Consider the following 12,172-nt stretch of genomic DNA (forward strand, 5'->3'; position numbering starts at 1 on the left):
AGTTATTTTAAAAACTCCAGTAACGCATAGTGGTTCAGAGAGGCAAATAAGAACCAGAATCATGTATTATTTTAATGCTAGAGTCCATAGCACAAATTTCATATGGATAGAATACAATTAGGTTTTAAAGCTATAAAACTGAAAAGCAGCAACGTTGACAACATACAATTGCATCTAAAAATAGGTACACATAACTTAAGATAAGGCTCCAGTTCCGTCCCAATTTCCTTTTACCATTACAGAAACCACATGAATTTACCAAATAAGCTGAGTGCCAGCTGAGATAATAAAGTGCCTTAACAGCTTGGTGTAAGGTAGCGCCCTTACAGCTGCAATTACTAGAAACGCGGAAGGTGGACTATCGCCACCACTGGCACTTGGTTAGGAAAATTTAAACAAAACAAAGTCCTTAATGCTCAAGGAATCAAATTCCCACCAGCACTTTGATATCTCACAATTAGGGTAGGGATAACTTTAAGGAAAGGTGGACCCACATATTTCGTCATTTGTTGTTTCATGGAATACACTTTATGGCTTAACAACAATATTCTAACTAAAATTTAAAGAAAATCTTGTTAAAAGATTCACAATCCTTAAAAAAAACTTCACTAGTCTCAATTCATTAAAAACAAATTTTAACAATTTATACCATTAAGAGTAGGGATTGAAACTGGACGTATACAGTTTCCAAAACAAGAGAGAAGTCACACCAACTAGGAGCGGCTGCAAGAAGCTTCAACAAACCATTTGATCAGCAAAATGATTTACAGTGACAGCCATTGAATGTACGAGTACTAACAGTTTCCAAGCTTGGGTATCACGTTACACAAATGGATAACGCCCATCCGAAATATACACTGGAGAGTATAGAAACTGATACACCTGCCTAATATCGTGTAGCACCCCCGCGAACAAGCACCATGAATCCTGCGAGACTGTCCATAAATCCGTAAGAGTACGAGGGGATGGAGATCTCTTCTAAACAGCACTTTTCAAGCCATACTAGATATGCTCAATAACATTCATGTATGGGGAGTTTGGTGGCCAGCGGAAGTGTTTAAACTCAGAAGAGTATTCCTGGAGCCACTCTGTAGCAATTCTGGACTTTGGGGTGTCGTATTGTGCTACTGGAATTGCTCAAGTCCGTCGGGATGCACAATGGACATGAATGGATGCAGGTGACCAGACAGGATGCTGACGTATCTAGACATATCAGGGGTCCCACATCACTCGAAGTGCACACGTCACACACCATTACAGAGGCTCCACCAGCTTGAACAGTCTCTTGCTGTAGGTTCCATGGAGTCATGAGGCTGTCTCTATATCTGTAAATGTACATTCGCTGATACAATTTGAAACGATACTCGACCGACCAGGCAACAGGTTTCCAATCATCAACAGTCCAATTTCCCATGGTGACACTTGTAATCATTGACTGATGACCATACACACAAGCACTTGTAGGCGTGTTGATATAACAGGTCCAATTCCACATAATACAAGACACGGTTTTGCAAGTGCCTAAAAAGAAAACAACGCTTACCTATACTAAGGTGTGAAGGAGCCGTGACTTGCAGTATTCCAGACCAGGTGTTATTGGCTCCAGTCCGTACAAGCGGTCTTCGAGGTACCATAGAATTTAAGCTTGCAGAGCAGGCTGGGAACTTGCCGACCAGGTTGTATGCGATGTCCTTTGCTACCAATCCTTAAGCGAGCCGACAACGCTTGCCCACGACTTCATTATTTTGGCTCATTGACGAATTATTGAGGGCGTTCTGGTTGACCTTCAAGTTCATGTTGTTGTTGTAGTCTTCAGTCCAGAGACTGATGTAATGGAGCTCTCCATGCTACTCTATCCTGCTTCATCTCCCAGTACCTACAAAAACCTACATCCTTCTCAATCTACTTAGTGTATTCATCTCTTGCTCTCCCTCTACGATTTTTACCCTCCACACTTCCCTCAGATACGAAATTGGTGATCCCTTGATGCCTCATAACACGTCCTACCAACCGATCCCTTCTTCTAGTCAAATTGATCCACAAATTTCTTTTCTCCCCAATTCTATGTGATGTACACATCTAATCTTCATCATCCTTCTTAGCACCACATTTCGAAAGCTTCTATTCTTCTCCAAAATATTTATCATCCATGTTTCACTTCCATACATGGCTACACTCTATGCAAATACTTTCAGAAACGACTTCCTGACACTTTAATCTATACTTGATGTTAACAAATTTCTCTTCATCAGAAACACTTTCCTTGTCACCTCAGTCTACATTTTATATCCTTTCTGCTTCGAACTGCATCAGTTATTTTGCTCCCCAAATAGCAAAACTCATTTAGTACTTTAAGTGTCCATTTCCTAATCTAATTTCCTCAGCATCACCCGACTTAATTCGATTACATTCCAGTATCCTCGCTTTTCTTTTGTTGATGTTCGTGTTATATCCTCCTTTCAAGACACTGTCCATTCCGTTGAACTGCTCTTCCAAGTACTTTACTGTCTCTGACAAAAGTACAATGTCAGCGGTGAATCTCAAAGCTTTTATGTCTTCTCCTTGTGTTTTAATACCTACCCCGAATTTTTCTTTTGTTTCCTTTACTGCTTGCTCAATAAACAGATTGAATAACATCGGGGATAGGCTACAACCCTGTCTCACTCCTTTCCCAACCACTGCTTCCCTTTCATGCCACTCGACTCTTACAACTGCCACCTGGTTTCTGTACAAATTGGAAATAGCCTTTCGCTCCCTGTATTTTACCCCTGCCATCTTCAGAATTTGAAAGAGAGTATTCAAGTCAACATTGTACATGTTAAACATACAATATGCAGAAAGCTGTATTGTGTTAACTGGATTAGAAAAAAACGTGAATCGTCAACTACTTCATTCGATGCCTTTAAGCTGAACCAGCAGCATCATACTGTCAAGGACAAAATCGAAATTAAACTTTTGATCAGGAGATAATTTGCAGCAAGTACTTATAATAACTATAATGTCTTTCTCGATGATTTGGTTTCCAACACGAAAACGTTTTTAAGAGACTTTCTTTTTTGTATCTTTCACTTACTGTGGATATATTTGTAGTTTATTCAATTAAAAAGATAATATGCTGATAATAACACTAATTTCCGAACTTTCTTTTCATAATACGACTATTCAAAAGTCAAGAGCTTGCTTCTTTACAGACATGCCAGACTCACTATTACCATTGCATATATTATGATATTTTATTCCTTACTTTATGAGCAATATTGGTTAATAATATTTTTCTTCGATATCAGTTTCTATTGATTCTAATTTATCTTTTCATTTTGGGTAGTCAGATCACATATTTAAGATATTATGTTTCTGGCGATATTCTTCACGATTCACACTCCTATCTTGTAGAGTTTTCCTCACTGACTATTTTTTCAGTAGTTATTATTTCCTAACATCCTCTCAGAATATAATATACGAAATTTATTTATATCTTATTAATTTTTTAGACTCATAACGTTATCTGACATATATTAAAACAGTGTTTTGTGTTGAATATAGTGCAACTGTTGTCTTTATCATATGAGACATCTGCATTACAGAAAAACAATGAATAAAATGGCTATCTCTATCATGATCAGAAACTTTACAGAATAAGTTTTTTGTTACGATAGAAGAGGATCTACCAACCATGGCTCCATAATGAGTGGATCCTTTCAATGCTGCCCGATGGAAAGGAACTCAGACGGCAGACGAGTATTGTCAACTGCACAGTACAGAAAGCAATTGACTCCCTGAAGAAGAGAAATATTGCACACGGTAGAGCGAGAAAGAGTTTCTTAGATGTTATGACAGATTCAGAAGGAAATTTTCTCTTACCTGAAAAGGAAGTCAGTGACGAGGTGAGTACTTCCAGAACCAAACCCGCACCACTTCTGCTGGTTATCATAATTTTTATATCATAATTTTTATTTTAATGCCTTTTTCTGAAGTTTTAATTGTTCAGATGTATCATCAACTCATAATTAGAAAGAGAACGTTTAATGCCAAACGAATTCTGTACACCTGAATTTCCTTTCTTTGCTTACTTAAATTATTATGTGTAAAATTAAAGACATCATGCCTTTTATTGAAATGTTTGTAGTCATTGCTTGATTGAAATAGTGTTAACATTTAGCTGTCACATATTGAGAATATTATTAATTTTATTTAGCAGCATAGTACAAAACCTTCTTTCAGTGACGTGTAAGTCCGAATACGACATGTGTGCGCAAATGCTATTTAGAAAGGACTGACAATACACAGCCCTCATTTTCTATGTTTTTTCTTGATTACTCTGCTGCCGTTGGTAGTTTTACATGTCGTCCAACGATTTATTTGTGCAACGGAGATACATATAATCCAGTTAAAACTCCCTCAGAGAGTGGAGGCAAAGAACGAGTGATACATTTTCATCGTCTTAAATTTGTGTTGTGAGCTACTTGACGTCAATTTCTGGAGAAATTCGTCCTCTACATCTATTCATGAGCTACTTTCTTCGTCATCTGTTGTATTGGTGTCGTGTTTGTATTGACCAAAACTGTGACACCAGCGTTGCAGGTTGGCCATTTCTGCTGTGCGAATGGGATCTTCTAGCAGCGTCGCGAGCTGGTGTCAAGGAAGATGCCTCATTAAAAAATCTTTGTTATTCTAGGGTTGCCATACGTTTCAAATGATGAGAACTGGAACAGCTGAACCATAATAATTTATTACCACGACTATTTTCTTGCATAAGTGTGTATAAGATATGCCCCCTTTATTTCTGCACCAAGTTGGCTTCGTAAAGTAAGCAACAGCCATAAAGAAAATAGCCAGTGAAACGAAAGAAAGACGTGAGCCTATGAACAAAGATTGTTGAATAAGAACCGGCGTCCATAAAACTTTGGAAAGAATGCAAAACCTAGACGAGTTTACCGGACATATGTAGTACGCCTCCTCAGGTACAGTGGACAGCACCACTAGCACAACACAGGCTGAGTAAGCAGGGCCCATACTAGGCATTACACAGGGCAAGACTTGTGCAGAACCAGGGCTACTGACATAGAGGCCAATAGGTCACAAACAAACGTGAGAAGCAACGGGAAAGTGCCAAACTAAACCAATGTATAACTGCAGGTAAGCGATGGAGTATAGGGAAAACACAATAGAAAGTCTTAAGAGGTTTACAACTAACAAGAAGATACTACGATATCGTAATTCGTTATCACAACAACTTGGAAACTACGCCACAAAAAGTATGGGAAGAGAATATCTTGTTATGTGTCACGTCCCGCCCTCCTTCCTTGTCACTCGTGTGTTTTGTGTAACCAACCAAAGTTTTCCAAAAAGGAATTATGATGTAATTACATTTGCTCATTAAAAGTAAATTCAGGGATAGTTGTAAGACATCTCATTGTTTCCACCTCTTCTGAAATGTTAAGAAAATGGCCCTTAGATGGTTCAAATGGCTCTGAGCACTATGGGATTTAACCTCTGATGTCATTAGTCCCCTAGATTCAAAAATGGTTCTGAGCACTATGGGACAACATCTGTGGTCATCAGTCCCCTAGAACTTAGAGCTACTTAAACCTAACTAACCTAAGGACATCACACACATTCATGCCCGAGCCAGGATTCGAACCTGCGCCCGTAGCAGTCGTGCGGTTCCCGACTGAGCTCCTAGAACCGCTCGGCCACCGCGGCTGGCAGTCCCCTAGAACTTAGAACTACTTAAACCTAACTAACCAAAGGACATCACATATATCCATGCCCGAGGCAGGATTCGAACCTGCAACCGTAGCGGTCACGCGGCTCCAGAATGTAGCGCCTATAACCGCTCTGCCACTCCGGCCGGCTGGCCCTTAGATTCTGTTTGTAAGACTTTTAGAATTTTGAAAACATTAGTAATGCAGTGTCCCTCAGAACAAAGGTCGGCAATGAGTGCCATTTTCGCCGGCCAGTGTGGCCGAGCGGTTCTAAGCGCTTCAGCCTAGAACCGCGTGCCCGCTAGGTCGCAGGTTCGAATCCTGCCTCGGGCATGGATGTGTGTGATGTTCTTAGGTTAGTTAGGTTTAAGCACTTCTACGTTCAAGGGGACTGATGGATCTCAAATGTTAAGTTTGTGTGTGTGTGTTTGTGTGTGTGTGTGTGTGTGTGTGTGTGTGTGTGTGTGAATTCTTATGGGACTTAACTGCTAAGGTCATCAGTCCCTAACTATTTAACCTAAATTATCCAGCAATAGACCGCTCAGCTAATCCCACTCGGCTCAGATGTTAAGTCCAATAGTGCTTAGAGCCATTTGAACCAGTGCCATTTTTGAGTTAATCTCCCCAGAACGTTTTATAAATTGAAATTAAAGCTTCTCCCCACTTGACCATCACATTCCAGTGGGGTTACCTGCATTTATACATTAGCTAAGTTGGGCACTTTGCATTTGCTTTTCCCACTAGTTTGTGGCTTGCGGCACGCTATGTTACCGAGGGTTGTGGCGTTGTGGTTAGCATACTCGACTCCCATTCGGGAGAACGACGGTTCAAATCAGTCGCCTTTCGGCACGCTAGCGGCACGGACGTCTTGTTTACGTCCTCGCCGCGCAGCTCGCTCGCGGAGTTGTTTACGTGATTCTGCCGTCTTAGCGCGCTATATTTCATTCGACAGAGAATGGCTTATGCCCACCGAAAATCGACACTGAAGATTAGCTTTGCACCTGAATATGCCCGACCAAAAGCACTGGAAATCGAACAGTTATCAGAGATGAAGTCAAGATTGACTGCAACGATCTTGTTGGCATCCACCTTTCTATAGTGAGCAGTGTGGTATACGTGAAATTGGTCAACGAAGACATATGTGAAAAAATTCTAGATGCAACTCGAAGTGGTCTTAAGTTCCGTCACTCTGATGGACACATCGGTGACGTAACTGTGGAACATGCGGGACTTGGACTGCGCACGATACGTGTTTTTGAACTCCCTTTTGAGGTGCCTTCAGAGGTAGTGGTATCTGCATTCCATCCATATGGAAAAGTGATTAGCCACACAGCTGAGAAGTGGGTTCAGTTCACTACATACCCGGTTCTCAATGGAGTACGGCAGATCCGCATAGAACTAACCAAACATGTGCCGTCCTACTTATATATTGGTGGCTGCCGTGCAATTATTATTTATGATGGACAGCCGAAGACATGCTCGGGATGTGGCAAAGAAGGACACCTCCGTTCCAGCTGTCTGCAGCGCAGAATCACACAGTTACCGCCTGGGGACCTGCCGGCCACGACCGCTCCGACGTCGCTACCGCTGACGTTTGTCGAAGCTCTCCATAGCGACCCCCGACCGCGAACACCACTGGCTCCTACTACTGGTACATCGTCGTCTCCGGTACTGCCTCAGGCTGTTGCGGACGGACCGACGCCCTTGCCTCCTCCTCCCGACGTGTGCAGTGGTGAGCAATCTCAAGGACAGGGGATGGCCCTTGACTCCATGATTGTGCCTACCGATGCTTTTGTGCCTGAACATCCGGATCCCCAGGCGTCTTCGGACACTGAAGTTCACGTGCGCAAGCAACGGTCGCCGAAGAGACGTCGGAAACGGCGGATCGCCCCGTCTGACACCTGCAGGACGCAGTCTCAAGACGATGAAGATCAAAATTATCAAGTTGTTCCCCCGAAGGACGAATCCGTGGTGGAAGCACCAACTTGCACTCCGTCGGACGTACAACCATCCTTGCATGCACCAGGCGCTGTACCTATGGACGTTGAACAACAGCTGAGCCAGGACAACTCTTCCACCACCGACGTGACACTGCCTTCGGACTCTGCTGGTACTCCACTGGACGCACACCATCCACGCACCCTTGCGTGGTCTGACGATGTAGCCGACGAAACACCAACTAGTGAGACAGCCGCGAATGCCGCTGCTCCAGCCCACGACTCCTAATCGACAGGGTTACAGGATGGGGATGTGCAGCCTACTGGGACAACATTCTTGTTCGCTGCTGCTCTTCGTGCCTCCATGAGCGTCCCTGTAGTCCCAATTCTAAGACAAGCTTACAGGATTGGCTCCATCAATGTCAACACCATTGGCACCCCTGTCAAACTACAATTGCTCCGTGATATGTTGAGGGCGTCGGACCTAGATGTTGCCCTTTTGCAGGAAGTTCGCCTGGCGACGTTTCCTAATGTCTATGGCTATGTTTCCTACCTCACGCCGTGTGCCGACGGTGGCAGTGGAACAGCTATTCTTTTAAAGGAAGGCATTGATGTAGATGACGTGATTTACCTACCATCGGCTAGGGGTCTTGCTGTGACTTTCCACGGTGTTCGAGTCATCAATGTTTACGCTCCCTCGGGCACGGCCAAGCGACGGGAGCGGTCGCGATTCTATTCAGAAAAGATCGCTCCTTTGTTTGTCGGACGCTACGACCATATTGTTCTTGGCGGCGACTTCAATTGTGTGTTATCCCAAAAGGACCAACATCCCCATTTCACCACATGCCAGGAACTCAAGCTGCTTGTGCATGAACTGAAACTCACCGATACTTGGGACCGCGTGCATGGCGATCGGCCTGGGTATACGTACGTCACCAGCCATTCAGCAAGTCGTCTTGACCGTGTCTACGTGTCCCCAGGACTCGTAACTGCCACGCTTGACGCTGAGTTATGGCCTACCGCCTTTTCCGACCATATCGCCTACATTTGCACTGTTTCGCTCCAGAGGCAGAAGGTGTGGCGTGGTCGAGGCCTGTGGAAGCTGAATGTGGCCCATCTCAAGGATCCGGAATGTAGGCAGGTCGTAGAGACGACGTGGAACAACTGTGTGAGACGCCTTCCAGCGTATCCTTCAACACTTCGGTGGTGGATCGACTGCGCCAAGCCTGCTTTACGTCGTTCTATGATGAATTACGGTCGAGATAAAATGTTATGGCACCGACATACCATGGAATACTATTTCACAATTCTCCGGGAACTCTCAAACCTTGCCCCCTCAGTTCAACGACAGGTTGAAATTCAACGTATTAAGGCGAAGATAATTTCTCTTATGCGTCACCGCCTTGAAGGCACAGTAGTACGCGCAAGATGTCACGAATGTGTACCAGGAGAGCTCCCGTCCATGCATCATGTTATCCGAGAGAAGCAGCGGTGTCGTAGAAAGTTGATCAACGCCCTCGACATGCCAGATGGTCGTCGATTGACGTCCCAAAATGACATCGTAAGAGCCTTTGTGGATCACTACAACGAGTTCTATGCAGCAGAGGACCGGAACGTGGCGGTAATGTCTGATGTCCTCCGTTCCTTGACAGATACCCTGGACGAGTCTGCTGCGGAGATTCTCACGGCGACAATTACGGCTGATGACGTCGCCGATGCTCTTCATAAGGGCGCGGCAAACAAAGCCCCAGGTCCAGATGGGTTCCCGCTGGAGTTTTACCGCACATTTCATGACATCATGGGCTCACGCTGGACTGCGATGTATGAAGAACTGATGAACCCTGACTTTCCTCTCCCATCCGAATTCGTAGAAGGCTTGCTTATCCCGGTCCCCAAGCCATCGGGAGGTCGAGGAGTGGAACATTATCGGCCGCTGACCATGTTAAATTGTGACTTCAAGATTTTTACCCGGATTCTTGGCGCTCGCATTAGGCGCGTCGTCCCTCAAGTTATCTCTCTGGATCAAACGTGCTTTGGAGGTGATAGTAACATTCAGACGGCACTCAGTGATTACCGTGACGTTATAGCCCTGACCATGACCTGTCGCAGTCGTGGTGCCTTAGTGACAGTGGACTTCGACCACGCCTTTGATAGAGTGAGTCATGACTTTCTCGAAAACGTACTCCGACGGATGGCCTTTCCCCACAGGTTTATACACCTCGTCTTGCGGCTTCTCCGAGGTGCCACGTCGCGGGTGCTGGTCAATGGCCGTGTGGCGGGCCCTATTAACGTCATGCGGTCGGTCCGTCAAGGATGTCCGCTGTCGATGCTGCTTTTCGCCATTGCCTTTGAGCCACTATTACACGGTTTGAGGAGCCGGTTGACAGGCATAACAATGAGGGGGACTTCTTTCATCTGCCGCGCCTATGCAGATGACTTGGTGTTTTTGGTTCTATCGGAGGATGAAGTGCGAGAGGCACTGGCGTGGATCAACCAGTACGGGGCTGCTGCGGGCAGCCGTGTGAACCTGACGAAATCTAGTGCTATGTCCATCGGTAGAGGCCTTCCAGCTGAGAGTGTGGCACCATTGCCATTGGTGGATAAGCTCAAATGTTTGGGGATCACCTTCACGCGTGATATACAGCGCACGATCTCATTTAACTACAAACGCCTGCTTCAAGCTATCCGCACGAACGTTCGTGGCAACCTCCTGAGAGCATTGGACATGTTACAAAGGGTGGATTTTGTTAACACTCATCTAGTCTCGCGACTACCCCATTTAGCACAGATTTTACCGATGCCAAAGGCAATGGCACACAGACTTCAGGCGGCGTTCGGCTACTTTGTTAGCGCGGGTCTTATCTTCAAAGTCTGCTACGACACGCTGACACTTCCTCCTCGAGATGGCGGCCTCGGCCTTGTCAACGTCCGAGCGAGAGCAGCTGCCCTTTATGTAAGTACGATGGTTAAATCGTGGATCCGCCACCGAAACGGATTATCGGGAAGCCTGATTGATGAAGTGGCCCCTCCCTCTCGAGTGGCACCCGTTGCAGTAGCCCATATTTCTTCCCCTCTCTCACATATCCGGACCTTTTTCATCGAATACAGTTATGTCCATGCCGACTTGCCTAGTACCAGACCCCCTATGGCACGTGATATTTACCGAATCATGATGAGAAATCACACTCGGAATGTTGTGGAAAGGCGATATCCTACGATCGCATGGCCCGTGGTATGGCGTTCTGTACACCATATATACCTAGACACGAGCGCACGTGCGACCTGGTATTTGGTCGTTAATGGAAAATACATGACACAACTTCGTCTACATGCCATAAAAATGACAGATTCGCCGCTGTGTCCTCGCTGTCAAACGCTTGATACGGACGAACATCGACTGATGTGTGGATCTTCTGCAGAGGTGTGGCAGCTGATTCAGAAGATGCTTGCCTTTCTTCTACGTACGGCTCCCCATGCCATTACACCGAAATCTCTTCTGTTCCCAGATGAGACATACTTCCCAAGTACGAAGACCAACGCTGTGATCTGGATAAAAGGTCTCTCGATCTCTTATTTGTTCCATGAAGGTGATAAGAGTGTTCTTGATTTTTGGACATTCCTGCAAGATCGCTTTACTTTTCTCATGCACCATCCGCGATACCGTCAGTACTATGCCAACTTTTTGGGTAGTGCCTTCTTCGATCCCCCCTGCAGCTGGGGTGTCCCAGGTATGAGAAGATGACTTCAATGAGAGTGTGTAATACCAGGACTCAGTCCCATGTACAGGAAAATGCAATATTCTTCGTGAAGACGTGCCTGGAACATGCCTGACTGCCTTGGGATTCGGTGTGCGTCTACCCACAAGTTGGCGGGACGCGGATGCTGCTTTGTCTGTTCTGCCAGGAGGGCGTTTTCTTTAATTCCTATAATTCCCTTTCTATTTTATATGTTACTGATGGTAATTCCACATAATTTTTTTTTTTCGCCTGGAGGGCGTCCTATGTGATATGAACAAATATATGTAAAAAAAAAAAAAAAGTTGGTAGAGCACTTGCCCGCGAAAGGCAATTAAAAAAAAAAAAAAAAAAAAAACGCAGTCCGGAACCGTGCGACTGCTACGGTCGTAAAAAAAAAAAAAACAAAAAAAAAAACAGATCACCCCACATAGCAATAGTTTCTATAGTAGGCCTTATTTATCTACTGCCAAATTAAAAAAAAAAAAAAATCCGCCTCCGGCCATCCTAATTTAGGTTTTTTGTGATATCCCTAAACTGGTCCACACAAATGCTAGGATGGTTCGTTTGAAAGGGCATGCCGACCTCCTTCCCTAATCCTATGGGCCCGATGGCCTCACTGTTTACTCCCCTCCCCCAAATCAATCAACCAACCAACGCGCTGTCACTTCCAATGGTTCTACGTATGCGCTGTCGAGTATGGAGCCTGCTCCTTTAGTCTGTGTTGCACTGGTCATGCTAGCTGCTCTACATGAGAAGGCGTACCACGTATGTCTGGTAAGCTCGTTTACGTTGG

At 44.9% G+C, this 12,172-nt stretch overlaps 1 protein-coding gene across 1 annotated transcript in view; it reads left to right on the top strand.

The window, feature by feature from the left end:
• The window catches only part of LOC126355419 (cytochrome P450 4C1-like), a 114,253-nt gene that overhangs the window by 78,929 nt on the left and 23,152 nt on the right, over window positions 1–12,172 (top strand). Inside the window, exon 4 of the mRNA XM_050005723.1 lies at window positions 3,657–3,884. Coding sequence (XP_049861680.1) covers window positions 3,657–3,884 — 228 coding nt within the window. The remainder of the gene's footprint in view (window positions 1–3,656; window positions 3,885–12,172) is intronic.

Source organism: Schistocerca gregaria, chromosome 3 (genome assembly GCF_023897955.1).
Source record: "Schistocerca gregaria isolate iqSchGreg1 chromosome 3, iqSchGreg1.2, whole genome shotgun sequence".
NCBI lineage: Eukaryota > Metazoa > Arthropoda > Insecta > Orthoptera > Acrididae > Schistocerca > Schistocerca gregaria.